At 39.4% G+C, this 19,081-nt stretch overlaps 1 protein-coding gene across 1 annotated transcript in view; it reads left to right on the plus strand.

Annotated features, from left to right (window-relative positions):
* Positions 1-19,081, plus strand: part of CFAP20DC (CFAP20 domain containing) — a 230,109-nt gene that overhangs the window by 156,486 nt on the left and 54,542 nt on the right. Inside the window, exon 14 of the mRNA XM_036739445.1 lies at positions 17,985-18,046. Within this exon, the coding sequence (XP_036595340.1) occupies positions 17,985-18,046 (62 nt within the window). The remainder of the gene's footprint in view (positions 1-17,984; positions 18,047-19,081) is intronic.

A 19,081-nucleotide genomic window follows, 5' to 3' on the forward strand; every position in this document is an offset into this window, starting at 1 on the left:
TTTGGAGCTGAAAATTAATGTTAGAAATTGTTTTACACGTAATTGGGAAATATTTAATACTGAAATAAATTAATTAAAAGCTAAGCTGAAGTAATATTATGTACAGTTTTAAAACTATGTACGGAGGACTGATGGGATTAAAAGTCTAAGACATGAACCTGCCCTCAAGGAACCTGCAGTCTAGTTGCAGAGACAGGCAATAGGCACCTGACATATTAAATAATCATTCAGAAAATAGCTCTCTGTTCCCTACAGCAGCCCAAGCACTGACCCAGGCCAGATGCTTAGAGCAGGCAGGGAGGGCTCTTGGCTTTCAGAGGAGGGAGAGAGGGCTGGAATAAGTTGAGGAGATCTTGAAAGTGGAAGGGTTGGAGGACTGGAGGTGAAGTGAAGACTGTTCTCCTTCATGGCTTTTCTGGTTTTCCCTCGGCAATGTTCCCTTATATTAGTTATCTTGTTGTTATGGGAGAAAGATTAGGACTCTTGCTTCCTCAAGCAGACCTATATTCCACTGAATAGTCATGCATGAACCAGGATGTGGAAATTGGGGCTGGAGCAGTGAGTAACAAAGGCACCTCCTGAGAGTTGCAAATATAATTTGCAACAGAATTGAAGTTTTGCCTTATAAAAGCATTGTACAAAAGCAGTTTGAGCCACAAGAAAGAAATCTGATAATTCAGAAATCTGACTCTGATAATTCTCCTTGTGGAGCACCTCAGAGAGTGACAAACTAAAGGAGGAGCTAAAGGCAGGATTATTTATGCCCTGAAAGAGCCAGCCTGCTTGTTGCCTTGGATACTGTGCTTTCCTCGTCACAGTTCTGTTCTCTTGTGGGCTGGGAGCAGAGGGCTGGCCGGCCGCATGAGCGCCTTCCTCTCCCTGATGCTGCTGCTGTTGTTTCTAATAACATATACGTCTTTTGGATAGAATGAGGGGATTGAAAATAGTCTATTTGTTATGCAAATAAAAAATTTAAGGCCTTACCTTTGATCTCAGAAGGTACACTTATCATTGCATCAAATTCAGGGTCTTCAGAAATCAGATCTCTGTGGTCTGGAATGCAAAAATGCAGTAGCAAACACTGCATCTTGTTCTTTGTCTAAGGCCCAAATGCAGTGATCTATAAATATGGCCCAAATTTCACTAAGAGAGTCACAGTGGAGGAGCATTGGAAGGGGAGTTGGCTAAGAGCTCATCTCTAGCTTCAAGGAAGCAATATGGTAAGGGGTAATGAGGTGGTGTCTATAATTGCTTTGAATAATGAAGGAAAGTAACCCAGTAATAATATTAAGTCTTCTAGAGAAGAGGAAAAATAGTCATTGTAGGAATTCTTGTCATCTAGTCATGGGCATTTCTGGGTGGTTTGTTTTTTCCCTTTGTTAGGCCTATGATTTTATTGGTATACAGACCTCCCAGTGTGGCACTTCCCTCTGCTGAGGCAGTAGGACCACTCCTCTACAACTTGTAGTCTCCAAGAGTTTCCCAAGCCCCTGAGTGGTTGAGTGACTTGCCCGGGGTCCTACAGACTCCCAGGTCTGCCTTCTGTCCATACTCTTCCACACTGTGCTATTCAAAATTAACACTGCAACCACATTTAAACATCGGTCCTCGAGCACTTACCAGGCACTCCAAGAGTGTGCACTTGTGGTGTTGTTGCTTTCCCTACACTTCTGAAATTCCAAACAGCTTAAAAACACTCCCAGAACAAAATCGCACTCTTTAGGTGGCTCAGTGATCAGCAGAGGAGCAGTGACTTGGGGAGGTCAGGCTCGGCTCAACATATTTCCCATAATGACTTCACGCACATTCCCATCTGAGAATAGAAGAGCCCACACAAAATAAAATGCTGCCTTTCCTCTCCATAACTTGGGCTTCCCAGCTTCCTGTGTGATGCAGTTAAATGTTTATGAAACAACCGCTCTGGCCAGGACACTATACCAGCCCTTATTGGCTCCAAGATTAAAGTGATACAGTTCTCGTTCTCAGAAAGTTCACGAGCTCTTGGAACAAGCCTCGCACCCAGAGGTCCAAGGAAAGTACTGTGAACAACTTGAATAGGGAGAGATCACTAGGGGATTCTGGGAAGGCTTCCTAGAGGAGGTGTCACCTGAGTTGGGCCTTGAAGGAGGGACTTTGGCAGAAACTGGAAGGAGTGAGTCCATTGCAAAGACAGTGGATGACTTATACCAAAGTCCCAGAAGGAAGTGGAGAAATGCCCTGTTTTCATTATTAGCAGTATAATTCAGAGTAGTATGTATAAATTAAAATGTGTTTAGATACACTTGTAAATTTCTCAATTAGTATAATTAATGTAGTCATTATTCTTGTTGCAAATTATCATTTGTGGGCATCTCTAAGTATATCAAGCCCCCTGGGAAACCCATTAGACTTTGATAGACAAATTTTCAGCATTTCAACTTGTAAGGAAATTCAATTAAAATCATACTTTGCAACTTCTGTGAAAACCAGGTTTCAAGTAATCATTTTTGTTAAGTTTCTGTTCAGTGGCACTCACGACAGCCTGGGGAAAGGAGTAGTGAGAGCGTTGTAATGAATTTTTAAATGAATTTAGAATTTTGAGCAATTTTGATTGACATCAATAGAAAAATTAAACCCTGTTAACTCATAAAGCTTTTTTTAAAGAGCAATTAAAGGACAGTATTTCTTAGAATAATCATTCTAATGTAGTGGCAGGTAGAATATTAGGAAGTATAGCTGAGCTTCCTTCCCCTGCCCAAACTTGCAGTATCTCCAAAAAGATTTAGAAAATTACCAGACTGAGTCCTTATTGGGAAATCCAAGGAAAAAATCACATTCAGTCATATTTCCAGGCCAAATCCACATAGGGAGACAGGCAGAGAAGCCTGTGGATACTGGAGATAGGGGTCTAGTCAGGCACGCCCATATGGAGCATTCCAGCACAGAAAGGTCCATCAAGGAGAAAAAGAGGCCACAAATCCATCCCAAGAGGGGCCCAGCCTTGTGCAGGTTATAGGAACAAATGCCAGCCTGCAGCTCCTTTGTGCATTACCTAGTTCTGGGTCACAGATGTGTGGCTGACTAGGGAGGGAGCCTGTGCCCATGAGTGGCAGTCCAGGGTGAGCAGTGATCATGAGCCCTAGGCTATATACCAACCAAGGAGCAAATTCAGAAGCTTTGTGGTTTTCACCCCAGGTGCAGAGCATGATTTCCATTCAGTCTCCTGTCCAGTCTGAAGCCTGCGATAGAATAACAAGGACAGGAATCCCAGACCACAGTGACCCTGCAGTTGTGTCATTCTGAACCCCTGCTAATGCATTATAGCAACTCCTCTGCAATTTGTAATCTCTGAGAGTTGCCAGTGCCACTGAGAGTCTCAGTGACTTTCCCAGGGTCACACACACAATATGCCTTGGAGGCAGGACTTGAATCCAAGTCTCAAGGAAAAATAGCTGCTTGATAGTAGCCGAGTCCAGCAACAGTCCACCAGAACTCCAACCAGGAGAGGCCTACAGCCATGTTGCTCAGACCCAAACCCAGGTCAGGAACTTACAGAGTTCCGATGGGGATGAAGGTATGGGGAGTGGGGGAGGATAGAAGAGCAGGGTATACAGTGATCAGACTTTGCCCTAAATCAGGGCTGTCCAACCTTAGGTTTTTATTGAAACAATAGACAATATATTTTGATTTGCCATTTTAGTGAGAGCTCTGTGGTAGCTCGGCTTCGTTTACTAAAGTATTTGTGTAAATTTCTATGCTTGTAGGTAGTCACATAAATCGCACTGCGGGCTGCATTTTAGACAGCCCTGCCCTAGATCATACCATTTTGAGAGCACTGAAAATTTGCAGGTCCCCAGGGTGAGCTGTCCCTGAGATCCTGGATTTACACAGTACTCCCAGTAAAGTAGCAGTAAGAGCCTCCCCAAAATTCCCTCTAACTGCACAGAGCCTGTACCTGACATAAAGTCTGAAGCCAGAAAGTAGACTAGAAGAATGAGCAAACAAAAAAAGAATCGTATGATAAAATATTACGGCAACAGGGACCCTTGAGGTACCAACTCAGAAGAGTGACTCCAAAACGTCTGCAAACCAACCTCATGTGAAGTCTGAGTTATAAAGCTCATTATAAAACACAGCTTGGGCACAAGTTCAAATAGAATTCTTATAAAAGAGAAGCAAGAGTTTAAAATGTTTTATATAAATGAAATGAGAGCATGGGAAAAAATGGGGGAAAAATGAGACCTTTATAAGAAAGAAAGGAGTTAAGAGCTTGGCTCAAGAGGTACAAAATTTTACCAAAGCAATAAAACTCCCCAGAAATTAGAATAAACCAATCGATGCAGTGACTCCATGACACAGCAAGAAATATTGAAACAAAATCTAAAGACTGAAAAAATAGGAAAAAATGTAAAATATCTAATAGCAAAAACAACTCACCTGGATGTCCTGAAAGCCATGACCAAAAAGAAAGAAATCATAAAAGAAAACTGCTCAGATCTCTTAGAACCGGAGGCAGTGTGTAAATAGAAAGAATCCACTGGTTACCTCTTGAAAAAAAAAAAAAACTCCAAAATGAAACTCCTAGGAACAGGAGGATAGTCAAAATCCAGAGATTCAAGAATGGGGGGGGACCGGGGAGATGCTACAAGCAGCCAAGAAAAAAAAAAGAATTCAAGTACTGAGCAGTCACAGTCAGAATCACACATGATCACACACAGGCATCGTTCTAAAGAAGTGGAAAGCTTAGAATATAATATCCCAAAAGACTTAGAACCAAGGATAAAGCCAGGAAAACAGTACAATCCAATGGATTGGAGGTGAGAATGAACTTTGATTGGTACAAATTTTTTTTTTGTACAGGTAAGTCTTTTTCCCTTTTCTATGTTCTCTTTGGGATACAGATCTAGTAGTGGTATTGCTGGATCAAAAGGTATGTAAAGTTTGATTGCCTTTTGGGCATAGTTCCAAATTGCTCTCCAGAATGGTTGGATCAGTTCACAACTCCACCAGCAATGCATTAGTGTTCCAGTTTTCCCACATCTCCAACATTTATCATTCTCCGGTTTTGTCATATTAGCCAAACTGATAGGTGTGATGTGGTATCTCAGAGTTGTTTCAATTTGCATTTCTCTGATCAATAGTGATTTAGAGCATTTTTTTCATATGACTATAAATAGCTCTAATTTCTTCATCTGAAAACTGCCTGTTCATATCCTTTGACCATTTTATCATTTGGGGAATGACTTGTATTCTTATAGATTTAATTCAGTTCTCTTTATATTTTAGAAATGAGACCTTTATCAGAGACACTGGCTATAAAAATTGTTTCCCAGCTTTTTCCTTGCCTTTTAATCTTGGTTGCATTGGTTTTGTTTGTGCAAAAACCTTTTAATTTAATGTAATCAAAATTATTCATTTTGCATCTCATATTATTTGAACTTTAATTGGAAAAGAGGATTTCAAGCATTGATGCAAAGACCAAAGTTGCATAGATAGAAACTTTGAAGTTCAAACATGGGAGTTAAGAGAAGGCAAACATGAGCAAACACTCATAAGGGATTAGACAAACGATAAACTGCTTACATTCTAATTTGGGAAGATGATCCATGTGTCTGTTCCCTCAGAACCTTATCGTCATTGGGTAGTGATAAAGGAAATCTAATTAGAGGGTTGGGAGTGGCTCTCTTATATTTTGATGATCTTAAAAGAAGAATGGAAAGGAATGAGAAGAAGAATATACAAGGAGGGAAAGGGAGAGGACAGATAGGGAAAACCTCCATCCCACCCGTCTACCTTAAATAATCAGGGAATATTTCTTTTCTGCTGTTAGGAGTATTATGGGTGTTAGGATCTGCCTTAATTTTAACATTAAAGAAATTTCATCTCCTGCTTTGCTGCTACAACCTTGGGACCATGAAGCCTCTCCATGTGACTTACAACTCAGACCTCACGCATTCTTTCCTTGTTAGAATATCAGCTCCTTGAGAGCAGGAACTTGCTTTTCTGTTTGTATCTCAGTTCTTTTTCATTCATTCACTCATAGATTTAGAACATTATTCCATTGCAAATAAACCATAAGACAAAGCCTCATTACTCTAATCTATGATAATCATCACCTCAAGACAAATTTTGGAAAAGAATGCTTGACATATATGAAACATAAGGAGAGATTCTCACAAGGCCATTATTCATTCATCCAAGTTAAACAATCCCTCAACCTAATAAAGAACTCATTTGTGTCTTCACTTCAGAGAAGAAGTGGTACGTTACTCTAAAATCACATTGAATCACTTCCATGAAAGGAAATTCAGAGAAAAATAAGACCAGCTTCCCAAATTGAATTTAGTCAATTGATTAGCATATGGGGAAGGTATTTGAAAAATTATTTACAATCCTAACGAATGGCCTCGGAACATTATTGCCATTTTTAATGAGTTTTACTTAACAACACAAAAAGCATGTCCTTTGCCTTGTAACATGGTAGCATTTTTAGTAACGTTCTTTGGAGCCCTTTCTTACCATCCCTCCCACCCTTTTCCAAAAGCAAAGCTCTCTAATCTCAGTGGCCATTCATTGGTGCAAATACGGTTTCCTTGGGACTTGTGCATAGCAACAGCGCCACCCAGAGGATGCTTTTGTTGAGCTTCTCATCTCTGCTGTACCATTTGTTGATTGTCACCTAGCACAGGGTACTGGCATTTTCTATGGCAACCTTCTGGCTACATGTATGTTACATGCTAGCACTTGGTATTTGGCTCTTTATGGCTAATTTAGGATTGCATTTCCTCCTTTATATTCAGGTTCATTAACTGCTCACTACTTTTGAGCTTTAATGAGGTTTAAAAAATTGTCCAGTACTGAAAAGAGAGTTGATTTTGCTAAGCTGCAGATAAATCAGATGAACAGATGTTCTTATGCAACTATAAAAATGATAGACTAAAACTGTATTTTATAGTTAGTGTAATATCTGTGCTGTCAGAGAAACTGTTGGAGTATGCAAGTTGCTTAGTGGATGGTTTAAATTCAGTCGACACCTCAAACAGAAAACTGTTTCTTTTTTAGCCTGTTACTTAATTTTATTTCTGCCATCTCTGGTTAAATGGCAAAACTTGATTAACTTAAATATAAATATCTCAATATGTCAATGAAAAGCTTTAAGTTGTAAATCAATGTGCATCACAAATGCATGTCTGCCATTCATTGTTTGTGCTTTTGTGCCTTGAACTGAGATGGAAGGTGTGATGGAAGCTCTATTTGAGAGCTGAAGCAGTGATCATGTTACTCCTGTAGCAGATTCCCTCCAGGATGATGGGCTATAGTGCCTATGAGAAGTAGGGCAATAGACTGAATGAAATCCTCTACTTGGAACCAGGAAGACCTAGGACCAAATCCTACCCATCTGTTAGCTGTGTGACCACAGGCAACACATTTAACCCCTCTGTACCTCAGTTTCTTTATCTGTAAGAGAGGATGAGAAATAATAACTGTAGTGCCTTTTCTCACAGAGCTATTAGAGTTTCAAATGAAAAAAATATAGTGCTTTATATAGCACCATACTATATAAATAACATCAGCTGTTATTATTGTTAATATAATAATTCTAAGGCCATACCCCCTTGTTTCTGTTATCTAAATGACTACAAAATTAAGAGTTCTTAAAAATGTTTTACTTAGTGCTTATTACTTGGCTTATTTCTCTTTCTCATGGCCCCTGCCCTGGCGCCAAATGAAAGGAAGTCTTTGCCATATATCTATATGTATACATTCCTGTTTCATGGGTCCATGTACATATATGCATGGAGAGAAAAGTGGGGGGAGGGAACATACATAATGGCTAGGTTATCAGAATAGTTCAAAGATGAAATAACTTTGTACTGTTTGCATGGAATCCTCAGAGCACTCTCATCTCCTTAGTGAAAGGTATACTAATGGAAAAAAGATTGTTCTGACCATCCATGGTAAAAAAACAAAGTGGATGAACAACATACGTTGCCCAGATTATGATATGACACCAGATGAGTAGCCCATCAGAATAGTTTTATCCCTACTTATGACTTGGACAAACTTTGCAGATGAATAATGAACCAGGCCAAGACCTGAATAGGAGAATAAATTCAGGCTAGACTGAATTGGAGAAACTGAAATTTTTCAAAATATATATGTTGAATTAAGAGGGGTGGAGATCCTAGAGTACCCAAGGTGATCAGATACTTTCCTAAAGGTGCTTTAAGGCTATAAAATCATAGCACATCACAATTTCAGAAAAATTAAAATGACAAATAACTTAAAGGGATGTTGAAAGATGATGCATGGTGGGTATAAGCGGGCATGTTGCCAGTGACATGCGAAATGGCATATGAGACATTATCAAGGAAATGAATGACTAGAAAATGGAGGTAAATCACTCACATAGCCTGAAAAAGAGATGAGAGAGGGACAGAACTGATTGCCTAACCCATTGTTATTCTTTGATACTAAAAAAATAAAGAGAGAGGCTTTCATCATGTAGGAAAATGGCCCCAAGGATTGTGATCAGCATCGGTGGAAGAAGCGCCCACACAAATGGCCTCATGGATCTATCTGGTCTCCGCATGTTCTCTATAGCGTGGATACAGAAAACTGCCCATTGACCGAGATGATCAGGTGGGCCTCTGGTCACCAGGTTCAATAAACCACTTAACACTATTACGATCCTTTAGCCCAAATTTAAGCTGCAGGAAATAATGTTCTGTCTTCAGTAGAAATTGGCTCAGGGGACACCCTTTGCCTATCAAAACCAAGTTGTTAGAGCTGAAGTTTCTCAGAATTACCTTTTAGAAAGTGTATGTCTACCCCTTGTTATCATCAGTGTGATTATGATATTAAGGTGAGAGAGACTTTTCATTAGAAAGGAAACCAGCATCCATGAAATTAACCAATGTGTCCATCTGTGTGTGTGTAGATTTATGAAGCACCTACTATGTGCCAGGCACTGTTCTAAGCACTTTATAAATATCATCTCACTTGATCTTCACCCCAGCTCTGGTAGGTAAGTGCTTTTATTTTCTCCATCTTACAGTTGAGTTACTGAGGTGAACGGTTTACTGATAGAAAGGTTTCCTAATATGAATCAGTGACTCAGAGTAAACATCTCTTTTAGGCCAGATTTCAGTTCTTCCACGTCCTGCTAAGCTATATGACTGAACTTAAAAGTATCGACTAGGCTAGATGCCTCCTCGTGTGTGTTTTAGAAGAGATAGACTGTTGAGGTCTCTTCCAACTCTGAAATTCTGTGATTTCATTTTAATACAGAGTTCGTCATTCAGTCATTTTCAGTTGTGTCTAACTGTGTGATCCCATTTAGGGTTTTCTTGGCAAAGGTACTGGAGTGGTTTGTCATTTCCTTCTCCAGCTCATTTTTCAGATGAGGAAACTGAGGCAAACAGGGGTAAGTGCCTTGCCCAGGATCACCCAGCTATAAGTGTCTGAGGCCAGGTTTGAACCCAGGAACATGAGTCTTCCCAATTCCAGACCCAGCATTCTATCTGCTGTGCCACCTAGCGGCCCTTAATACAAAATATTAGATATAAATTTTATATAGCTTTTATAACTTTATAGTTTTTTTGGATAATAAAAAGTATTAGTTATGAAGATGCATATTAGATCAGAAGCGTCAATCACACAGCCCACAACATCCCCTACTGCAGCCTGAGCCTGAACCAAATTAAGATGTAACTAGGAAATATTTAGCAAAATAAATAGAATAGAATTTAGATAATGTTAATATGGGGTTTTCTGAATCTGTATGCCTTCTACAGGTATCCTTATGTAAAAGTTACTGCCCCCCCCATTCTATTTGAATTTGACAAGAAATATGAATAAGTATTTGAATATTTAATGGTAATCTCAGCCTGGCTATTTTTATTATTTATCATTGTCCTGATTTATTTTTTAAACAACAATTACTAGAAGGGAAAAAATTCACAAAAAAAAGTTGAGAGAGACCATTCTTGGTAACATAGCTAGATGACCATTCTGCAAAAGGCATGATAGAAGTCTCCAAATACTTGCATGGCTGAGGGAAAGAAAAGAATTATTTGGTCTGGCATGGAGGGGTTTAAATACAATTAATGGGATAAAATTAAGAAAATAGAAATTTTGGCTGAATATCAAGAAGTCTTCCTGACAGTGAGAGAAAATGAATTATGGGCCTGTCTAAAGTCAGTAGGTGGCTGCTCCGTCATGTAAAGCATACGTGTGGAGCCAAGGACTGAGCAGCAAACCCCAGCATGTCTATCTGTTGGAGAGAGAGTAATCCTGACCTGGGCCTTTCCAGACAGGGTGATAGGGTAGGCCCTTTTTTGACCTAACTTCTCTCTTTTTTTCCCTGAGAAATAATATAACCTTAATTACGCAACTACTTCATATCTTATTCAGTGCAACCATAAAACCCCATTCTGGGTTTGTTCATCTCTCTCCTGTTCTCCCAGCCATTGTGTTTGTTGTATTGTCATTGCTCTGTGGCGCCTTGATCCTGGTTACCCATGGGCGTTTAAAGTCACTCGTAGGATGTGATCCCTTGTCGGATTAAGTGACAGGGATGCTAAGACTGGATATTCAATTTCATTTAAAGGAGGGATTCTTAACCTTTTTTGTGTCATGGACTCCCCTTCTCAGAGAAATGTCTTTAAAATAAAATACTAAGGATTACAACAGAAATCAATTCTATCGAAATATAGTTATCAAACTATCAAAAACCTAAGTTCCTGGACCCAGGTTAAGAGCCCCTGAATTAAATAGGAATACTCAAAGAAATAATGAAGGGAAAGGGTTCACTATAAAGAACTTACCTCATTTGTGTCTTTAATCCATCTAAGCCCTGTTAAAATCTGTTCCTGATGCCATTTACACGCCATTATGCACCAATCACTGCATTAGGACGTAAAGGAGCGAGCAAAGGACTCTAAGGTGAAGAGCACATTTAGATGTGGGTCCTGACCCTGCGTGCGGATCATCTCCCATCTAGGCGTCAGTTCCTTCATGTGAGGGGAGGAGTGTACTAAGTAAACTCCCAGGGCTCCTCCGGCTAAAACAGGCCCCCTGTGGACAAGGCTTCTACTGGGTGCCATAGTCCAGAGCTTCCTAAACTGTGGGTCACAGCTCAATTTAAAAAGTGCCAAAGAGGTCACAAGTGCAGAAAGTTTAAGAAGCCCTACTCTAGTCACCCGATAATTTATTTAGTTTTCAGGCCCTTTGGATGGAGTCTGAGACACACCTACCTGATTCCAGTCTCTAGATAATCGTGACTGTGGATTTTTATATGAGGGGATGATTGACAGCAACAGCAATACTGGTAAACAAGTGTACTGGGGCCTCATTACATTGTTCCTAGAGTGAGGATGTTGTGAGAGGCAACATCTTATCAATGTTGAGGCATGTTCGCCTTTTATTAGCCTCAAGGGAAGATCAAATGACCGATTGGGGCTCAAGGTGATCTTGGCATTCAGTTACTTGTAAAAAATAGACCAAAGCGTGAAGGCTAGCCTCTGGGATCAGACTCCACAGTGCCAAATGTTTTTATGAAATACCCTTTTTTAATTCACTGATGAGGGTTCAGTGCTCTGTCATCTACTCAGGTCTAATGCCTATTTTTCAGAGAGCAGCCACTAACTCACAGAGGACTTATCCTAGAGAAATTGCTCAAACTGAAGCACGAATGTTTATGTGTCTTTGAGTGTACAGTGTCTGATGGTACTTACATACACTTTGTCACAACTAGAATTTTGGCATAAATATCATAGAATCATCTAAAGCATATATTGAGGATCCATAATTTCATCAGGGGAGCCCTCCACCAACTCAGATCTCAACTCTTCTGTGCCTTAAATGGTTGATGTGGATAGTTAAAAATATGGCTCTGTGGCCAGCTGTGGTGAGCCTCTAAATGTAGCCAAGTTGGGTTACCAGTGAATGACTCCAGTGGAGAAAGAGAATGCTGCAGCATTAAAATCCAAATATACCAACATTCCTATTGATAGTCTTCGATAACTATGGAGGGAGTATAACATCACAACTTACATGTTTGTCTTTGGATGTGTTTTTTGTTATTTGTCTGTGTCCATGTGTCCATATACAGACTTTGCTATAGATAACCCTGGTGGTTGTGCAGCTGGCCACCGATCTCATCGCTACCCTCTCCTTCCCAGCCCTTCTGTCTCTGTAGAGTTCATCAGTCTATTTCAATAGTTAACTCTGGGTTTGTAGCCTGGGTCAGTACAATGACACATCAAGTCCACATGGTCCCCTTCCCTGCTGCTTTATGAAATTTATATTAAATGAAAAGTTAGAAATAGTAATAGTGCAGAGCCCCTACCCCCCGATTTGGGAAATCTCCTAACATTTGGACAGTTTGGGCAGAGGTTTGGCTCTCTGTCCTAATGTGAACTTATATTTATCTAGAAATAATTCTTGGCCTCTTTATGGTTTAGGCAAATTAAGTTACTAGAAACGTTTGGATAGGTAAATGAGCAGATCACGCTGTAGCATCTGCATAGATACTGAAAAAGGTACTTAAGGGAAAAGCAGACCTTTTCATAGAATTTCCTTAGTCTTTGAAGAGAAGATGGGTACAATGTATGGCTTCTCTTCCAAGATGGCAATGGCCCTCCTCAAGCTGCCCCTTTTCCATGGCTGCTCAGCCCTAAATTGTCTTTCTCATTTTGCTTGTTGTCCTATTCTTTCCCACTTAGCTCATTAAGGCCTACATAAGTATGGGAAAGTTGACCATTGCAGTACTGCCACTGCTATTCTACTTAGCTATTGAGGCCCCCCTGCTTCCACCCAGTCTGCCTTTCACAATTCTATGTGTCTCTAAGAATATCAGAGCATGAACCAGCTGAAAAATCTTGACACTCTCAAATCACTCAGTTTTGAAGGGCCTATATTTATCTTTTTGAACTACAAATCTGAAGATGTAAGTCACAGTTCCCAAATTCAAAATAAGTTCTCAAACTCTTTGGTCTCAGGGCCGCTTTATACTCTTAAAAATTATTGAGAACCCTCCCAAATAGCTTTTGTTTATGTGGGTTATATCAATATTTACTGTATCAGAAATGTAAATACAATAATATTATTCTGAAAATAGTTTTGACCTCATAAAATGTCTTGGGGACCACCAGGGGTCTAGTACAGAAGTGTCAAGTGCTTCTGAACCAGATTAAAATGTAACTGGAAGATGTTTAACAAAATAAATAAAATGACAATACTACATAGATAATGTTAGCTTGCAGTTTCCCAAGTCAATATGTGGCCTGCAGAAATCCCTTTTTTATTTGAATTTGACGCTACTGGTCTATAGGATGCATGAACCAGCCCATATGTTTAAGATGTTTGGTAGGGAGATAAAACACATATACACAAGAAAACTTTAACAGTGGATGAAAGGGAGGAGTAGAGTGTTCTGAGATGTCAGAAGGATCACTGCCAGGAAAGACTTCACAAATGAGTTGGAATATGCATATGTACATATATGGTTTCCTTTCAGGCCCTCATCATCTCTCGCCTGGACTATTGGAATCTCCTAATTGGCCATCCTAAACACAACTACTAAATGGGTTTTCCTGAAATATAGGTTTGACCATGTCACTCCTCAGTGGCTCCCTGTTGTTTTTAGGATCAAATATAAATGCCTCAGTTTGACTTTTTAAAGATACTCACAATCTGATCCTAAACTGCCTTCCTGGGGATGCTAAACATTAACCCCCTTCCAGTAATCTGTCCAGCCAAACTGGCCTTCTTACTGTCCTTCACTCATGGTACCCCACATCCCATTCTTTTGCATTAATTAATGCCCCACCTCACCCCCCCCAGTGAGGTAAGAAATTATAGATCATGTTCAAAGTATAGCAGGTAATCCATAAAGGGATAAAAATGGGTGAATAACATACCAGAAAGGTAGATGGAAACTAAATTATGTCAGACCTTTAATGCCAAAAGAACTTGAACTTTATTTCACAGGAAATGGGCAGACATTGAAGTTTAAGCAGGGAAATTAGGATCCAAGATTGGCTTTAAAAAGTAATGTACAGGGGCAGCTAGGTGGCGCAGTCAGTAGAGCACCGGCCCTGGAGTCAGGAGGACCTGAGTTCAAATCCGGCCTCAGACACTTGACACATGTACTAGCTGTGTGACCTTGGGCAAGTCACTTAACCCCAACTGCCCTGCCAAAAAGCAAAAAAAAAAAAAAAAAAAAAAAAGTAATGTACAGCAGAGCCAAGATGTTAGAGAAAAGGCAGGGACTCAACTGAGCTCTCCCAAATTCACTTCCAAACACTTTAAATAACACCTCAAAACAAGTTCTGGAGTGGGAGAACCCACAAAAAGATAGGGTGAAACAATTTTCCATCCCAAGACAACTTAGAAGGTCAGCAGGAAAGGTCTGTTGTACCAGGGTGAGAGTGTAACGCAGTTCACTGCAGTATGTGTCAGCGCAGTTCAAGCCCCAGCAAATAAGCAGCAGGCTTTGAGAATGACTAGATCAGCAGAAGCAGCAACAGCTTCCAGAACTCTAAGCCCATGAACAGTAAGTGGGTTGGACAGCTAGTCAGAAGGAGATTACAGGGTCCCTTTGTTGGGACTGTATGCAGGACTCTGTTGCATCACTCGTACTGAGATCAGGGTCATAGTCCCAGGATGAGGAGGTGCACCAGACCTTGTCACAGCAGGGGATCAGGGACCCTGGTTGCAGTTTCAGGAAAGAAAAGAGTTCTTGTGGTCAGAGACGAGAGAGAGTTGAGGACATCCCTTAGATACCTTAGGTCATCCCACCTTAGAAGACAGGGAGAACTAGCTCTGAAAACAGCTGAACAAAATACTTGAAGCTTGAGATAGTGCTCCCTCTACCCCAGGAGTAGAGTCCAACTTATAAAGTTAAAAATCAAGAATGAGGAAACAACAAAAAGAGATCCTTACCGTAGAAAGTTACTATGGTGACAGGGAAGATCAAAAACTCAGATGAAGACAACAAAGTCAAAACTTAGGTCCAAAGCCTCAAAGAAAAATGTAAATTGGACTCAGATTCAAAAAGATTCCTGGAAAAGCTCAAAAAGGAATTTAGAAATCAAGTAAGAGAGGAAGAGGAAAAATTGGGAGAAGAAATGAGAGTGATGCAAGAAATCATGGGGGGAAAGAGTCAACAGCTTGGTTATGGAGACAAAAAGACTGAAGAAATTAACACCTTAAAAAACAGAAAAGGTCAAATGGTAAAAGCAGCACAAAAATCCATTGAAAAGAAAAATTCCTTGAAAAAGCAGAATTGGCTGAATGGGAAAAGATGTACAAAAATTCATGGAAGTAGAGAACTCCTTAAAAAGTAGACTTTTCTGAATGGAAAAGGAGGTAGGAAAGCTCACTGAAGAAAATAATTAAAATTGGTCAAGTGGAAGGTAATGACGCTGTCAGACATCAAGAAATAATCAAGCAAAATCAAAAGAGTGAAAAAATAGAATAAAATGTGAAATATCTCTTTGGAAAAAACAACTGACCTGGAAAATAGATCCAGAAGAGATCATTCAGGAATTTTTGGGCTACCTGAAAGCCATGACCAGAAAAAGAGCCTGGACATTGTATTTCAAGAAATTATAAAGGAAAGCTGCCCTGATATCCTAGAACCAGAAAGTAAAATAGAAATTGAAAGAATCCACCAATCACCTCATGAAAAAGGTCCCAAAATGAAAACTCCCTGGAATATTATAGCCAATTTCCATTGCTCCCAGGTCAAGGAGAAAATATTCCAAGGATCCAGAAAGAAACAATTCAAATATTATGGCTCTGCAGTCAAAATAATACAGGGTTTAGCAGCTTCTATGTTAAAGGATCAAAGGGTTTGGAATATGATATTCCCGGGGGCAAAAGATAGGATTATAATACAGCAAAACTGAGTATAATTCTTCAGGGGGGAAAATGGATATTCGATGAAATAGAGGGTTTTCAGATACTGAGGATGAAAAGACAAGAGTTGAATAGAAAACCTGACTTTGAAATACAAGACACAAAAAAAGGATAAAAAGGCAAAAAGGCAAACAGAAAGAAAAATCATAAGGTATTCAATGTGGTTAAGTTATTTATATTCCTACATGGGAAGATGATGCTTGTAACTCCTTAGAACTTTATCATTATTAGGGTAGTTAGAGGGCATGGGTGAAAGCTGAATATAATGGGATGGTTACCTAAAAAATAAAATTAAGAGGTGATAAAGAAGAATACGCTGGGAAAAGGGGAAAGGGAGAGATAGAATGGGGTAAATTATCTCACGTAAAAGAGGCACAAAAAGAGATTTTATGGTGGAGGGGAAAATGGGGGAATTAGGAGGAGGGGAGTGCTTGAACCTTGCTTTCCTCAGAACTGGCTTAAAGAAGGAATATCATGCATATTCATTTGGGTGTAGAAACCTATCTTACCCTACAGGAAAGTAGGAGGGGAAGGGGATATGGGGGAGGTGGGTGCATGGTGATAGAAGGGAGGGTGGATTAGAGGAGGAAGTAATCAAAAGCAAAGCATTTTTGAAAATGGACAGGTGAAAAGAGGGAGAATAGGATATATGGCAGGAAATGGGATGGACGGAAATACATAATTTGTAATCATAGCTGTGAAAAAAATTTTTAAAGCAAGTTTCTGAAAAAGGGCTCGTTTCTCAAATATATAGAGAACTGAGTCAAATTTATAAAAATAAGAGCCAACCTCCAACTGATAAATCATGAAAGGATGTGAACAGACAGTTTTCAGACAAAGTGATCAAAGCTAGCTGGACATATGAAAAAATGCTCCAAATCACTACTGATACCACCCTACACCTATTAGATTGACTGATATGACAGAAAAGGAAAATGACAAATACTGAAGGGAATGTAGAAAAACTGGAACACTAATGCATGTAACAGCCCTTTTTGGGGTAAAGAATTGGAAATTGAGAAATCAATTGGGGACTGGCTGAAGAAACTATAATATATAATAGTGAAGGAATATTAATTACTGTACTATAAGAAATAAATGAGCAAGATGCTCTCAAAAAAACCTGGAAAGAATTACATGAACTGATGCAAAGTGAAATGAGCTGAATCAGGAAAACATTGTACACAGTATCTGTAATATTTTGAGTAACCTTAGCTATTCTTAGCAATACAGTGACCCAAGACAACCCATCTTCAGGTAAAGAACTGATGGAATCTGAATGCAGATTGAACCATACTTTTTCTAACTTACTTCGTTTTTCTTGTTTTTTGTTTGTGGGTGGGGTTTTGTTGGTCTGTGTTTTCTTTCACAACATGACTAATATGGAAATGTGTTTTGCATGACTGTACATGTATAACCTATACCAAATTGCTTGCCATTTCAATGAGGGGGAAGGGGAAGGAGGAAGAAAAGAACTCAGACTTTTTAAGGAATGTTAGAATTTGTTTTTACATGTATTTGAGGGTAAAATAAAATATTTTTTAAAGGATTAATGTAGAATATGTATGGAAAGGAAGTAGGGAGAGAGAGAGAACCTAGAGACAGAAAGACCAGCTCCAGGATTATCCCACCATCCCAGGGAAAAGATTATTAGACCTACACTAGATGGTAGCAGTTGTGGCTGAAGGATTTCAGATGTAGATATAAAAAGGGACCTAGTCAAAGATTGGCTGTCAAGAGAGAGGAAGTCTAGAACCAAAAAGGACACCAAGTTTTCAAAACTAGACAATGGGAAGGATTTTCAGAAGAGAGGAGGAAGAGGCAGCCCCATGTCCAGTGCCCCTCCCAGAGTAGCTGAACTTCCTCTCCCTTTAGGGTTCCAATAGTCACCCTGAGAGGTTGGGGCTAGGTTTTAACACAGTCACTGATGATATCAGTCAACTGGTTGATAAATTGAGACAGGGTTGAGGAGCTAGGTGATGAATTCCAAGGTGGAGTATGGGCCTAAGAACAGCACTTTTTCAAATAAAACATTTGCAGTGGCATTTTCTAAGTACTCTTTTCACTGTATTTTGCAGCCTGTCAATCAAGGACGTCACTATCAGAAAGAAATGGATCCTCCTCCTCCTTCTAACCCTCGGTAAGCAGTCATCAGCTCTCTTAGTGATGAGAGTGCAAACTCCTTAGAAGATTGACTTGGGCTTTGTCCTGACTGTTTTTCTTAAGAATAAATGCTAATCATGACTTTTATTTTTAATTGTTAAATAATAATTCATTATATTTTAAAATTATTTTTCTATAACTTTAAAGTATTTAGAATTTACTTCTGTGAATTTAAATAATCATTTTGTGTTTCAGAATGTCTTGGATCCAAATATCACTATTTTTAAAACCTCAGATTTATAAAGGAACATTTAATAATTTAATAGAACCTCACTATTATTATTCATGACTTATGTGGACATACTGTTTTCAAGTTTAAAGTGTTTTGTCATAGCAATGCAAGTATTGTTCCCATAGTGCATATTCTGCTCAGCGCAGAGAGGTCCCACAACTGGTAAGGATCAGACAACTTGGAGAAAGCAAAGTCTAAATTAGACATTTTATAAATAAATGAACTTGTATTACTTTCAGTTACATAAGGTACTCAACAAAGCTATTTGTCTTATTTATTAAGATCCATAAACTTATCTCATATAATCAGTAGATAAGAAGGATATGGAATTAGTGTCTGCCAACATTGTCCTTTCCTTATAAAGAGCTGTTTCTGAAGGACTTCGAGGCAACTTAATTTCTTTAAAATAAATGTTTTTCCTGCCAATTTGTTTATGTCATCCATTTCCTAGAGGAGTAGCAGAAGCAGAGAGGGTAGAGGACCACTCTTGGAATCAGGACTTGAATCTACATCTTGACTCTTTACTAACATAGTCAAAGCCTCAGCACACCCAGACAACTCTCTTAACATGGGAATTGCTCAGTCTCTGTTGGTGGAGGGAGTTCTCAGATCAAGAGTTACCCCCCACCACCACCACCACCATGCAAGTTAAAACCAGGAAAAAAAAATTCATTTTGTGAGCAACACCTCATTTTTCTAGATGATACGAGAGTAAACCACCCTTCCTCCCAAAGAGTATAGATCCTAAATTAATGACATTGGAATACAGGAGAGTGGCAG

Source organism: Trichosurus vulpecula, chromosome 9 (assembly GCF_011100635.1).
Source record: "Trichosurus vulpecula isolate mTriVul1 chromosome 9, mTriVul1.pri, whole genome shotgun sequence".
NCBI classification, from domain to species: Eukaryota; Metazoa; Chordata; class Mammalia; order Diprotodontia; family Phalangeridae; genus Trichosurus; species Trichosurus vulpecula.